Below are 13,764 nucleotides of genomic sequence, written 5' to 3'. Positions count from 1 at the left end.
AGCACCAGGCCTACATCTGTTGTGACACCCCAGGGGTCTGGTTGCCACAGTGATAGAGATATTGCGTCTGAGAGCAGGTGGGAGGTCCTTTGGTCAGGGATCCTGTGCATGCCACACCTCCTGCCCAGTCTTGGGAGGGGAAGGACTTCCCCTATATAAACCCGGGGCTGAGGCAGAGTTAGTGAGAAAGAAGACAGAACAAGAGTAGAGAAGAGAAGCAGCATAGCAAGAAACATCAGGAGCTCTGTGGGGAGCAGTGTTACAACGAGTCAGGGGCTGGCAGCTACAGAGCTCGCCCTGACTGAGAAGACTTCTTTCCGGACCCGGAGTCCGAGGCTGTGGGGACTAACTCCTACCCAGCAGCAGAAACCGTCCGGCAGAGGATTTCAGGTCCTCTGGCCCAGAAGCCCGAAGGCACGGTCACACGCGTGGGACCAGCACCGCCATCGTGGAGCGGAAGCCATTAGAAGGCCCCGAGTCACCGGCCATACGGGTGAGCACCACACGGTACACTCAGGGACGTGGGCTACTTATTTCCGCCTCTAGCAAGGTAGCCAGAAGAGTACAGTTAGTTGGGAAGGCCTACAACTCCGCCTGGCCAGGGGAGATCCCATCTGCTCAAGGACTGACCAGGCCCCTATCACTAGCAAGTACTCCGGGAGGGTCTATCTTTGTCACCAGTAAAGACCCTGAACTACACCGCACCGTCTCTGAGTGGTTCCTGCTACCCCCATCATCCACGTCGGCTGCCCTGAGGCCATACCCCTCCCGTTGGGGGTTATACCATCCACGCTGCACCATCCTTCCACCGGCCTCAGCGGTCTGCCCTGCAGCGGCAGCTCCATAGCTGCATTCAACGGGTGGCGTAGTCACCAACCATCTACTGCTAGTACATCGCCGCTCAGTTTGACTCCCTGGGCACGGACCGGGTCGCCGCCACGAGACTACAACCCTCAAGAGATCCGGCTCCGGGTAAGCTCCCGCGTGCGCAACGCAGCGCGACACAGGCCCAGGGGCGCGTCACTGTCACTCATCCATCTGCTACTGATCTATGTTTAAGCTAGAAATGCTGGTCCAAGCCCTGTCCCAGGCCCTGTACCATGCATCCGTGCTGCGCAATTATACTATTTGTACTCCAGGTCAATTGATGCCACTTTTCCTGGTGTCTGCCCCTAATTTGAGCTGTTTTCGCAGCTTTCGGGTACCCCTGAAGGTGTTGTCTTTGCGATTGGTTTTGCCTCCCATTGAATTCAATGGGGTTCGGATATGTTCGGCGAACTGTCCGGTGAACATCAGGAAGTTCACCGATCGTAACTGAACCAAACTTCTAACCAAACCTCATCTCTAGTATATACCCCAATACTGTATCAATAAAAACGTGAACTTGCCATTCAAAAATAAGTCCTCATACAACTTCATTCTCCTTGTTCCTGGTAAAAACCACCTCTTCTTTCTTGATGAATGTGGATGACGTCTCTTACACCATCCACACAGTGCTCAAAGTCTATGCAGTTGAATCAGATACCTGTGCAGGCATGCCTCACTCTGTCCTATTGAGCAGCCAGCAGCTCATGGGAAAGTTGATGACATGGTAGTAAAGCTGGTGCTTATGCACTACAGGACTTTGCTCTGCATTCAGTAGAGCAGAGCGAGGATCATCTGCTTAAGTCAACAATTCAACTGCACAAGCACAAGGCAAAGAGTATTGTTTTGATGACATACAGTAGGAGTCTATATCCATGTCTATCAAGAAAGTAAAGGAGGTGTTTCTTGGGACTGAAGAGGCCTTGAATATGGTCTGGAGACACTCATCAGTCTGGACAGAGAAATTTGAACATTGTACAGGACACAAATAAAATACTTTTTTGGAGGTGTGCAGTGCTCCTCTGATGAACCCCTTTTACACACTCGGTGATGGCCAGGGTTTATAAAGTGAAAAATTGCTGACAAGTTTTTTTAAAATAAAAAAATAAACTATACAAGTTTGATATTGCCGTGATCATACTGAGCTGAAGAATCTTATAGCAAGGACATTTTTACCACACAATGATTGTCATAAGTCATAAAAACAAAACCCAAAATTGCAGAATTGTATTTTTAGGCAATTTCAAAGCACGTTTCTTTTTCTTTCGTTTTCCAATAAATTGAATAGTAAAATTAATGGTGCCGTTCAAAACTAGAAATTATCCTACAAAAAAATAAGCCCTCATAAGGCAATAGGAAAGGAAAAATAAAAATTTATAAAGGAAGGGAGGAGAAAATGACAGCTCAGAAATCCAAAATTGTTTGGTCGGGAAGAGGATAAATCAACTCTGATCCCATAAAAGTGATTACTTTGATGTCTAGGCCTCAAAAACTTTCCTGTTGTATTCAAGATAATATGAATACAAGATGGAGATTTAGAAGATTATACAGTACAGACCAAAAGTTTGGACACACCTTCTCATTTAAAGATTTTTCTGTATTTTCATGATTATGAAAATTGTACATTCACACTGAAGGCATCAAAACTATGAATTAACACATGTGGAATTATATACTTACCAAAAAAGTGTGAAACAACTGAAAATATGTTTTGTATTCTAGGTTCTTCAAAGTAGCCACCTTTTGCTTTGATGACTGCTTTGCACAGTCTTGGCATTCTCCTGATGAGCTTCAAGAGGTAGTCACCGGAAATGGTCTTCCAAAAATCTTGAAGGAGTTCCCAGAGATGCTTAGCACTTGTTGGCCCTTTTGCCTTCACTCTGCGGTCCAGCTCACCCCAAATCATCTCAATTGGGTTCAGGTCTGGTGACTAGGGAGGCCAGGTCATCTGGCGTAGCACCCCATCACTCTCCCTCTTGGTCAAATAGCCCTTACACAGCCTGGAGGTGTGTTTGGGGTCATTGTCCTGTTGAAAAATAAATGATGGTCCAACTAAACGCAAACCGGATGGAATAGCATGCCGCTGCAAGATGCTGTGGTAACTATGCTGGTTCAGTATGCCTTCAATTTTGACTAAATCCCCAACAGTGTCACCAGCAAAGCACCCCCACACCATAGTAACATAGTAACATAGTTTGTAAAGCCGAATAAAGACTTGCGTCCATCAAGTTCGACCTGTTAGTTCTGTAATTGCTAAAGTTGATCCAGAGGAGGGCAAAAACCCCAAATGATTTGGCCAATCTTCACCTGAGGAAAAATTCCCTCCCGACTCTGAAACCAGCAGTCAGAATAAATCCCTGTATCAACCTACTATTTTATTTTATTTTTAAGTATACGCTGAAATCTGCCTGGTATCTAGAAATGCATCCAGTCCCCGCTTGAACTGGTGTAGTGAATCTGACATTACCGTCTCCTCACTCAGTGAATTCCATATTCTCACTGCTCTTACCGTAAAGAACCCCTTCCTATGCTGGTGCTGAAACCTTTTCTCTTCCAGTCTTAGTGAGTGCCCTCTTGTTACCGTAATATCCCTCCTTTTGAACAAATCCCGGGCAAGATCTCTATACTGTCCCCTAACATATTTGTACACATTTATTATGTCCCCCCTCAACCTTCTCTTTTCCAGGCTGAATAGTCCTAGTTTTGCCAACCTCTCTGGGTATTGCAGTCCCTCCATTCCCTTTATTAATTTTGTTGCCCTCCTTTGTACCTTTTCAAGCTCATTTATATCCTTTCTATATATTGGGGCCCATAACTGAGCACAGTATTCCAAGTGTGGTCTGACCAGTGCTTTGTACAGTGGAAGAACAATGTTCTCATCCTTTGCAGCTATACCTCTTCTGATACATCCCATTACCCTGTTTGCCCTTACAGCAGCGGCCTGACTTTGGGCACTCCAATTTAGTTTGCTATCACACCTCCTCCTCCATGCTTCACGGTGGGAACCAGGCATGTAGAGTCCATCCGTTCATCTTTTCTGCGTCGCACAAAGACACGGTGGTTGGAACCAAAGATCTCAAATTTGGACTCATCAGACCAAAGCACAGATTTCTACTGGTCTAATGTCCTTTCCTTGTGTTCTTTAGCCCAAACAAGTCTCTTCTGCTTGTTGCCTGTCCTTAGCAGTGGTTTCCTAGCAGCTATTTTACCATGAAGGCCAGCTGCACAAAGTCTCCTCTTAACAGTTGCTGAAGAGATGTGTTTGCTGCTAGAACTCTGTGTGGCATTGACCTGGTCTCTAATCTAAGCTGCTGTTAACCTGCGATTTCTGAGGCTGGTGACTTGGATAAACTTATCCTCAGAAGCAGAGGAGACTCTTGGTCTTCCTTTCCTGGGGCGGTCCTTATGTGAGCCAGTTTCTTTGTAGCACTTGATGGTTTTTGCAACTGCACTTGGGGACACTTTCAAAGTATGCCCAATTTTTCGGACTGACTGAACTTCATTTATTAAAGTAATGATGGCCACTCGTTTTTCTTTACTTAGCTGCTTTTTTCTTGCCATAATACAAATTCTAACAGTCTATTCAATAGGACTATCAGCTGTGTATCCACCAGACTTCTGCACAACACAACTGATGGTCCCAACCCCATTTATAAGGCAAGAAATCCCACTTATTAAACCTGACAGGGCACACCTGTGAAGTGAAAACCATTTCCGGTGACTACCTCTTGAAGCTCATCAAGAGAATGCCAAGAGTGTGCAAGGCAGTCATCAAAGCAAAAGGTGGCTACTTTGAAGAACCTAGAATATAAGACTTATTTTCAGTTGTTTCCCACTTTTTTGTTAAGTATATAATTCCACATGTGTTAATTCATAGTTTTGATGCCTTCAATGTGAATGTACAGTTTTCATAGTCATGAAAATAAAGAAAAATCTTTAAATGAGAAGGTGTGTCCAAACTTTTGGTCTGTACTGTACATAAAATTAGTGTTATGGTGAACACTTTGGTATGTTCACTAGTTGCCTGCTCCTGGCCTAATGGATATGATCAAGTGCATGCAAGAAAGAATAACATCAGACACACACACAGTCGGATGTAAGCTCTCCTTGATCAGCTATGGCACAGCTCCAAGTGTCTTTATTCAACCCGAACATAGACTTATATAGACTGTAAATAGGGCTCGGTTAACCCTAGAATGGGAGTAACCAGATGTATTCATTGGTTAGTCCATGGGCAGATCCATGAGGTCATCAGGGGGCGTGATCCATGAGGTCATCAGGGAGCGTGGTCCATGAGGTCATCAGGGGGCGTAGTCCATGAGGTCATCAGCGGCGTAGTCCATGAGGTCATCAGGGTGGGTTGGTCCATGTGGTCATCAGGGGGCGTAGTCCATGAGGTCATCAAGGTGGGTTGGTCCATGAGGTCATCAAGGTGGGTTAGTCCTTCTATAGAATGCAGCTTCCTCCCAGAACAAAGCATGGTGTGATGAAACAGGAAATGGCAGATGCAGATGTGTTATGTGCAGCATGAGATGGGGCATTATCATGCATGAAAATGATCTTGCTGCGGAATGCACGGTTCTTCTTCTTGAACCATGGAAGGAAGTGCTGTTTGAGAAACTCAACATACATTATGGAGTTCATCTTTACCCCTTCAGGGATCCTAAAAGGGCCGACAATCTCTCTCCCCATGATTCCAGCCCAAAGCATTACTCCACCTCCTCCTTGTTGGCGCCGTAGCCGTGTTTGCATGGGGTGTCCATCAACCAGCCATCCTCCACTCCATCCATCTGGACCATCGAGATCATTTCATGCATGATAATGCCCGGTCTCATGCTGCACATAACACATCTGCATCTCTGGCTGCTATGAGCATAAAAGGGGACAAACTTATGGTGTGGCACCCATGCTCCCCTGACCTCAACCCCATTGAGAACCTCTGGAGCATCATCAAAAGGAGTGTCTATGATGGCGGGAGGCAGTTCACATCTAAGCAACAGCTCTGGGAGGGTATTCTGTCCTCATGCAAATACAATTGAAGCAGAAACCATCCAAAACCTGACAAATTCAATGGACGAGAGAGTTCAGAAGCTCCTTTCGAACAAGGGGTCCTATGTGCAAATGTAAGATCACCTAGAATAAAGTTTTCATTTGAAAACTGTTTGATTTCAGTGTGTAATAACCTGCTAATGCTTATAATTTCATAAATGACCATTTTTTTCTTCTTTATTAAAATGAAAAGGTTGAAAACTCTGCTGTGCATAATAATTGGGAACATGCATTTTGAGTGCAGTTTGAGTGTTTTATTTTTTTAAAAATATCCTGTTATCATAGGCAGTTTGTACAAAAACCTTTCAATTGTACTCTAATAGTTATTTGACTGGAAAATTACAATGACTGCAATTCATATAGGTAATTTGGGAAAATCTGAGAAAATATTATTTGCATATTAATTTGGAACACAGTGTAGTGTGACCAAGTTGTCAAGCACTTTTCCAAGTGATGCTAAAATCGCTTGGAAAAGCGCTTGATAACCAGCATGCGGAAATCGCATGTTAAAAACGCTTCACAAACGCTTATACTTGGCAGAGAAAACGCATGTACAATCTGCATGTACAATCCGCATGTACAATCTGCATGCGTTTTTTCTGCCAGGGAGATGGAGAAACGCTCAGGAAAAATCCGGAGAATTTCTGCATCATGGGCACATAGCCTTAATGGTGCTATATATGTGAGTAAAATAAATAAATAAATTAAAATATAATAATTTGTTAATAATTGTGTCATTTTAGATAAAATAGACAGCTCTTAGTAGTCTCCCCCAGATGGGAGAAAACTGTTTATTAGAAAACTGACATTTTATACTATAAATCATATCGTAAACTAGAAGTGAAAACATTTTATCAAGTCATTCAAGGTTAGGACATTTTGGTTATAGGGTACATTATATATATATGTATATTGTGTACAACTCCATAATCCTGGCCGAGTCTGGTGTTAATCTTTGGGTCCTTCTTCACTTGTTCCACAAGGATTTTTATATTCTATATATTCCACAGCTCCATATAGCAAAATTCCCACCACAATAAAACACATCAAAATATAGAGTTTAATGTACACACATAAAAATGAACTGTATCCAAAGGCAATGGCAAATCCAAGGGATTCCCAAAGAGAGAAATTGGCAAAGGCTGCTTCCTTGTTTTTTTCAAACAAAACACCATATAATGCTGCAAAAATAAAAACAATAAGAAGAAACATGAGAACCAACAAAATCAGAAAAAGATAAGAACATGAGTATGTTCCACCCTGTTTACCAGCAAATTTTCCTTTCCTCCTTTACTATTATGGAACTATGCTATATTTCTACTAAATAAGAAAAGTAATTTAAACCATGGTTCAGTCATATAAAGGGGACACTATGCAGAGAGAGCAGCATGATGTGTGGGCAGTGTGGAGATCATACTTGTGTAAAGGTCATAGTTCACAAGGGCTGACAGTGTGGTGGTTATAGTATTTAAGGTAGTTTGGTGTGATAGGAATATTTTATAGGAGATGATATTATAGATAGGAGATTTTATAGGAGATGATAGTATAGAGGCCCTGTATCATAAGAGGCACAGTGTGGGGTTATTTTTGTGCAGGGAGCACAGTGAGGAGCTATTATTTACAAAGGGGCACAGCATGAGTGGTTATTATTACTCAGGCGGCATACTAAACTTGGTGCTGTATTCATGTACTAATGGAAGTTTTGGTGATGTAGTTATGTACCGATGCTGACTCTGCTGCTGCATTTATGTACTGATGATGGTTCTGATGATGTAATAGTGTACTGATGGTGGTTCAAGTTAAGCAGTTATCTACATATGGTGGTTGTGATGATGTAGTCACGTACTGATGGTGGTTTTTCTGATGTATTCATGTACAGATGGTGGTTCTGATAATGTAGTCGTGTACATATGGTGGTTCTAGTGATTTATTCATGTACTGATGGTGTTTATGGTGATGTATTCATGTACTGATGGTGGTTTTGGTAATGTAGCCATGTACAGATGGTGTTTCTGGTGATGAATTAATGTATTGATGGTTGTTTTGATGATTTATTCATTTATCAATGGTGGTTCTTGTGATGTGACCATGTACAGATGGTGGTCCTGGTGATGTAGTCATTTACAGTTTTGGTGGTGTATTCATGTACTGATGGTGGTTCTGGTAATGTAGTCATGTACTGATGGTGATTCTGGTAATGTAGTCATGTACAGATGGTGTGTCTGGTGATGTATTGATGGTGGTTTTGGTGATGTATTCATATACTAATGGTGGTTCTGGTGATGTAACCATGTACAGATGGTGGTTCTAGTGATGTATTCATGTTCAGATGGTTGTTCTGGAGAATAGTCGTGTACTTATGGTGATTTTGATAATATAGCCAAATGCTAATGATGATGATGACTAATGATGACTGTAATGATGTAGTCATCTTCTGATGGTGGTTCTGGTTATGTATTAATGTAGATGTAGCAATCTTTAATTAATTGGACTTGATATGAGGTCATTATAAGTTCAGTGTGGTGGACTAAAAATACAGTTATCAAAATGAAGCCATATACAGTCATGCCCAAAAGTTTTGGCACCCTTGAAATTGTTCCAGAAAATGAAGTATTTCTCCCAGATAATTATTGCAATTACACATCTTTTGTTATACACGTTTATTTCCTTTGCGTGTATTGGAACAACACGAAAAAAGGCAAATTGGACATCATTTCACAAAAGAACAAAAATAGGCCAGACAAAATTGTTGCCACCTTCCCAAAATTGTGGGTAAACAACTTTGTTTCAAACATTTGATGCTCTTTTAAACTCACCTGTGGCAAGTAACAGGTGTGGGCAATATGAAAATCACACCTGAAACCAGATACAAAGTGGAGAAGTTTACATAATCCACACTAAGCATGGAGAACAGAAAGAAGAGAAGAGAACTGTCTGAGAACTTGAGAACAAAAATTGTTGAATAATAACAACAATCTCAAGGTTAAAAGTCCGTCTCTAGAGATCTTGATGTTCCTTTGTCCATGGTGTGCAACATAATCAAGAAGTTTACAACCCATGGCACTGTAGCTAAGCTAATCTCCCTGCATGTGAACGGCAGAGAAAGATTGATGAAAGGTTGCAACGTAGGATAGTCCGGATGGTGAATAAGCAGCCCCAATCAAGTTCCAAGTTGTCAAATATGGTGGAGTTTCAAAGATGTTTGAAATGTTTGAAACGCTACCCCTTAGACCTCAGTCCAGAGCCTCTCACCTAGCCAAATCACTTCTCTTACTTTGCACTGATGAGGGCCAACAGCCAGAAACACTGTGTCTGCAAATTGAGATTGTGATTTGGCTTTTATCCTAAGTCATATTGCACGACTCGTTAAAGGGTTGATTGTGACTTGTAGGATTGCTACTTCCAAAAGGTGGCGCTATAGGGTACAAGTCCTCTTTTTCTCTGAAGAGGGAGTTTGCATATTAAATTTCCCAGAGGAGCATTGCATGGCGAATAAGCCTCCTTACCTTGACGTGCCAGAGCTGGTGTGTCACTTTCCATAAGGAGAAACGCTTCCCCTTAGACCTCAGTCCAGAGCCTCTCACCTAGCCAAATCAGTTCTCATACTTTGCACTGATGAGGGCCAACAGCCTGAAACACCGTGTCTGCAAATTGAGATTCTGATTTGGCTTTTTTCCTAAGTCATATTGCACGACTCGTTAAAGGGTTGATTGTGACTTGTAGGATTGCTACTTCCAATAGGTGGTGCTATAGAGTACAAGTCCTCTTTTTTCCCTGAAGAGGCAATTTGCTTATGAAAGATGTTTTGGGGTTGTTTTGCTGCCTCTGACACTGGGTACCTTGACCGTTTGCAAGGCATCATAAAATCTGAAGATTACCAAAGGATTTTGGCTCGCAATGTAGTGGCCAGTGTAAGAAAGCTGGGTTTGCGTCCTAGGTCATGGGTCTTCCTGCAGGATAATGACCACAACCATACTTCAAGAAGCACCAGAATTGGATGGATACACAGCCCTAGAGAATTCTGAAGTGGCCAGCAACGAGTCTGGATCTAAATCCCATTAAACACCTGGAAAGAGATCTTAAAATTGCTGTTGGGAGAAGGCACCCTTTAAATATGAAAAATCTGGAGCAGTTTGCAAAAGAGTGGTCCAAAATTCCAGTTGAAAGGTATAAGAAGCTTGTTGATTATAGAAAGTGATTGATTGCAGTTATTTATTCCAAAGCGTGTGCAACCAAATTTTAAGTTGAGGATGCCAACAATTTTGTCCTGTCCATTTTTGGGGTTTTGTGTGAAATTATGTCCAAATTGCCTTTTTTTACTCAGTTTTTTTGTGCTGTTCCAATACACCCAAATGAAAGTAAACATGTGTATAACAAAACATGTATAATTGCAATAATTTTCTGGGAGAAATATTTCATTTTCTGGAACAATTTCAAAGCTGCCAACACTTTCGGCCATGGCTATATGTGTATTTGCATGATTGTTCTTAACGTGTTTTGTTTTTATGGATTAAAAGAGGTGTTATTCAAATTTTTATATATTTTTTTTTCAGATTTTTAAAAACTTTTTTTTGTTTACTTTTTACTGTATTTTCTAGTCCCTTTAGAGTACTTGAACCTGCTGTCGTCTGCTCTCTTGTACTATATACCGTATTTTTCGGACTATAAGACGCACTTTTTTCCTCCAAAATTTTGGAGGAAAGTGGGGGGTGCGTCTTATAGTCCAAACCTTCTATTCTATACTGTCTTGTTGCTGTGGGTGGTGGGGTTATAGGGAGAGCAGCAGCGGCGGAGGAGCGGGGTACAGGAGGCAGCAGCGGCTACTGCAGCCTACACTGTCCCCGCTGCTTAAGAAAATGAATATTCAGTGTTCCCCACGCTCATGGGCGTGGGGAGCACTGAATATTCACTGTCCTTAATCACGGGTGTACAGTGTAGCTGCAGCGCGGCTCCTGCTGCGCTCGGCAGTCATTTGTGCCCGCTACTAAAGAGCATGAATATTCACCCCCTCTCCACGCCCATGGGAGTGGAGAGGGGGTGAATATTCATGCTCTTTAATAGCGGGCACACGCAACTGCCCAGCAGCAGGAGTCGCGCTGCGACTCCAGTGTGCGCCCGCTATACGGGAGCATGCAGTCACTGCTCCCCACGCACACAGTCCCAGCGTGGGGAGCAGTGACTCTTCCGGCATGTCAGTGACGTCATGCGCGGCTCACACAGGGAGTTCAGTGCTGGCTGCAGAGGAGGACACAGCGCTAGAGGAGAGAAGAAGAAAGGTGAGTAGGAGTGTTTATTTTTTTTTGTAATGGATGTGGGGGTTCCAGGCATACCAGGATGTGGGGGTGCCAGGCATACCAGGATGTGAGGGTGTCAGGCATACTAGGATGTTGGGCTGCCAGGCATACTAGGATGTGGGGCTGCCAGGCATACCAGTATGTGGGGGTGCCAGGCATACCGGGATGTGGGGGTGCCCGGCATACCAGGATGTGAGGGTGCCAAGCATACCAGGATGTGTGGGTGCCAGGCATACCAGGATGTGGGGCTGCCAGGCATACCAGGATATGGGGCTGCCAGGAATACCAAGATGTGGGGCTGCCAGGCATACCAGGATGGGGGTGTGCCAGGCATACCAGGATGTGGGGCTGCCAGGCATACCAGGATGTAGGGCTGCCCGGCATACCAGGATATGGGTGTGCCAGGTATACCAAGATGTGGGGGTGCCATGCATACCAGGATGAGGAGGGGCATGCATACCAGGATGAGGGGGACCTTGCATACCAGGATGAGGATGGCCTTGCATTCTAGGATGAGGGGTGCCATGCATGCCAGGATGAGGGGTGCCATGCATACCAGGATGAGGGGGGCCTTGCATACCAGTAAGAGGGGTGCCAAGCATACCAGGATGAGGGGTGCCAAGCATGCCAGGATGAGGGGTGCCATGCATACCAGAATGGGGGCTATTAGAACAGAATTAGGGGATATTACCCCTATAACCGTGTCAGCAGCAGACCCTCAGCCCCCTTAACAGGGCATCATGACCACATTTTTTGCTTACATTTTTTTCCTCTATTTTCCTCCTCTAAAACCCAGGTGCGTGTTATCTTCCCGTGCGTCTTATAGTCCGAAAAATACGGTACAGCAATACTACAATATTGCTGTATATAATAAAAATCAAGGTTTCTTACACTTATTTACTTGAAATGGAATTTGTCACCAAGTCTTTGCCACCCAATCTGAGAGAAGCATGATTTAGAGTCCATGACCCAGATTCAAGCCTAGTAAGGCGTTATCAGAGACCCTGATTCCACCTAGTATCCCTTACTAGGTGGCTTGCTGTAGTTTTGATGAAATTACTGTTTTATAAATAGGAGATTATCTAGAGGAATATTTATCCTGCTGCCATGTAATTCTCCAAATTTGTGAGCTTTGAATAACCCAGTCCCACCACTCATTGGCAATTTTCTGCCTATGCACAAGGAGCACAGAAAGCTATCAATTAGTGGTATGGGTGGGGTTTTATAGAGCTCAGCATTCAGAGAAATGGCAGATAAAACAGTGATTTTATCAAAACTATAGCAAGCAGCCCAGTAAGTGACTGATACATCATTGGTCAGAGTCTCTGTCCTGACATCATACTGCTCTCAGATGGAGTAGGAAAATCCTGGTGACAGATTCCCTTTAAGGCAAACAGATCATTGGTAAAATTAGCATAAAGTATGAAAAGAATCATGGCTATAAATTGTTTTGGGTAGTGGCCTTTGGCAAGCTATTTTATACTCACAGCTTAGTAGCGTCTGCCACACTGCATCTGCAATTCCCCATAGTCCAGACATCACAAAAAACACTGCAAAGTTACCAGTAGCTGGTTTCCATATCAAGAAGCCAATGATACACCCAATATTAATAGCTGCTCCTATTAACAAAAAATGGACACGTCTGTTGAATACACTAAAATAATCTAAAATGTGACATGTATTAGAAAATTGCAGTAATTTTAAATGCAACCTAAACTATAATGTAGCAGCGATTTAATGTGACTTAGGTAACACACTCTTTATTACACACATATTTATTATAAGGTATCATAATATAATGTATTATATGCTAAAATGTTCTAGTAATCACAAATGTCAAATACTTTTCTGCTTATAGTGTTCCTATCTGTTAATTATAGCCTTTCTCATACTGAATCTTATAGAACCTGCATTTCCTATTGGTAAAAAGAAATAATTAATCACTAGTTCTAATGAATTTCCTTATTATTTTCATATGTAGTATTTCAGTAGCTCCATGGGAACTCTTAGATTTTCAGTTTAATAATGTATTTAAAGTGTTTCTCACTACAGACGTCCACTGTAATAATCAGCCATAAAATTAGACCAGAATAAATAATGTTCTTAAATACATTTAAATGAGTTGTCTAGTACTTTAAGATTGATGATCTGTCTTTTGTGTATGTGCTTAGTAAAGTGACATATCGGGGTCGAGTTAGTGCCGTGTACTACTGACCAATTCTCCAGTTTTCTCCTAAACTTAGCAACAATAGGATTTCAATTCAATCACTCATTATCTGAAAAAGATTCCAAAATGTATTTACAGGTTGTAATCAGGCACTGTTATATTATGCTTCTCCATCGACTGGTAAGTAACTGATTGAGACCAATTAGAACCAAATAACATCCTAAAATTTATTTGGTCTTCCTCTCTATCGTGAAGGAGCAGAAAGTTTCTCGTAAGCAAAACAGATCATCAGCTTATAGTCCTGTTTTTCTTCTAGTTAGCACTTTCTAATATTACTAATATATGTATGATTTTATAAGCTATTATCAGCTGTATGGTTTGTGTAAAGAG

The 13,764-nt window shown here is 42.4% G+C and overlaps 1 protein-coding gene across 2 annotated transcripts in view; it reads right to left on the bottom strand.

Annotated features, from left to right (window-relative positions):
* Positions 1-6,589: 6,589 nt before the first annotated feature.
* The window catches only part of LOC141258248 (protein unc-93 homolog A-like), a 73,288-nt gene continuing 66,113 nt past the window's right edge, over positions 6,590-13,764 (bottom strand). For both annotated transcript variants that reach the window (XM_073673263.1, XM_073673264.1), the window contains 2 exons: positions 12,695-12,826; positions 6,590-7,094 (listed from right to left, as the gene is read on the bottom strand). In XM_073673263.1, coding sequence (XP_073529364.1) covers positions 6,862-7,094; positions 12,695-12,826 — 365 coding nt within the window. In that variant the 3' untranslated portion in view covers positions 6,590-6,861. The remainder of the gene's footprint in view (positions 7,095-12,694; positions 12,827-13,764) is intronic.

This window comes from Phyllobates terribilis, unplaced genomic scaffold, assembly GCF_046119375.1.
Source record: "Phyllobates terribilis strain yellow unplaced genomic scaffold, ASM4611937v1 Scaffold_3__8_contigs__length_932513732, whole genome shotgun sequence".
NCBI classification, from domain to species: Eukaryota; Metazoa; Chordata; class Amphibia; order Anura; family Dendrobatidae; genus Phyllobates; species Phyllobates terribilis.
The sequence above is the reverse complement of the archived record's forward strand: the minus strand, read 5'-3'. Positions and strand labels throughout refer to the sequence as shown.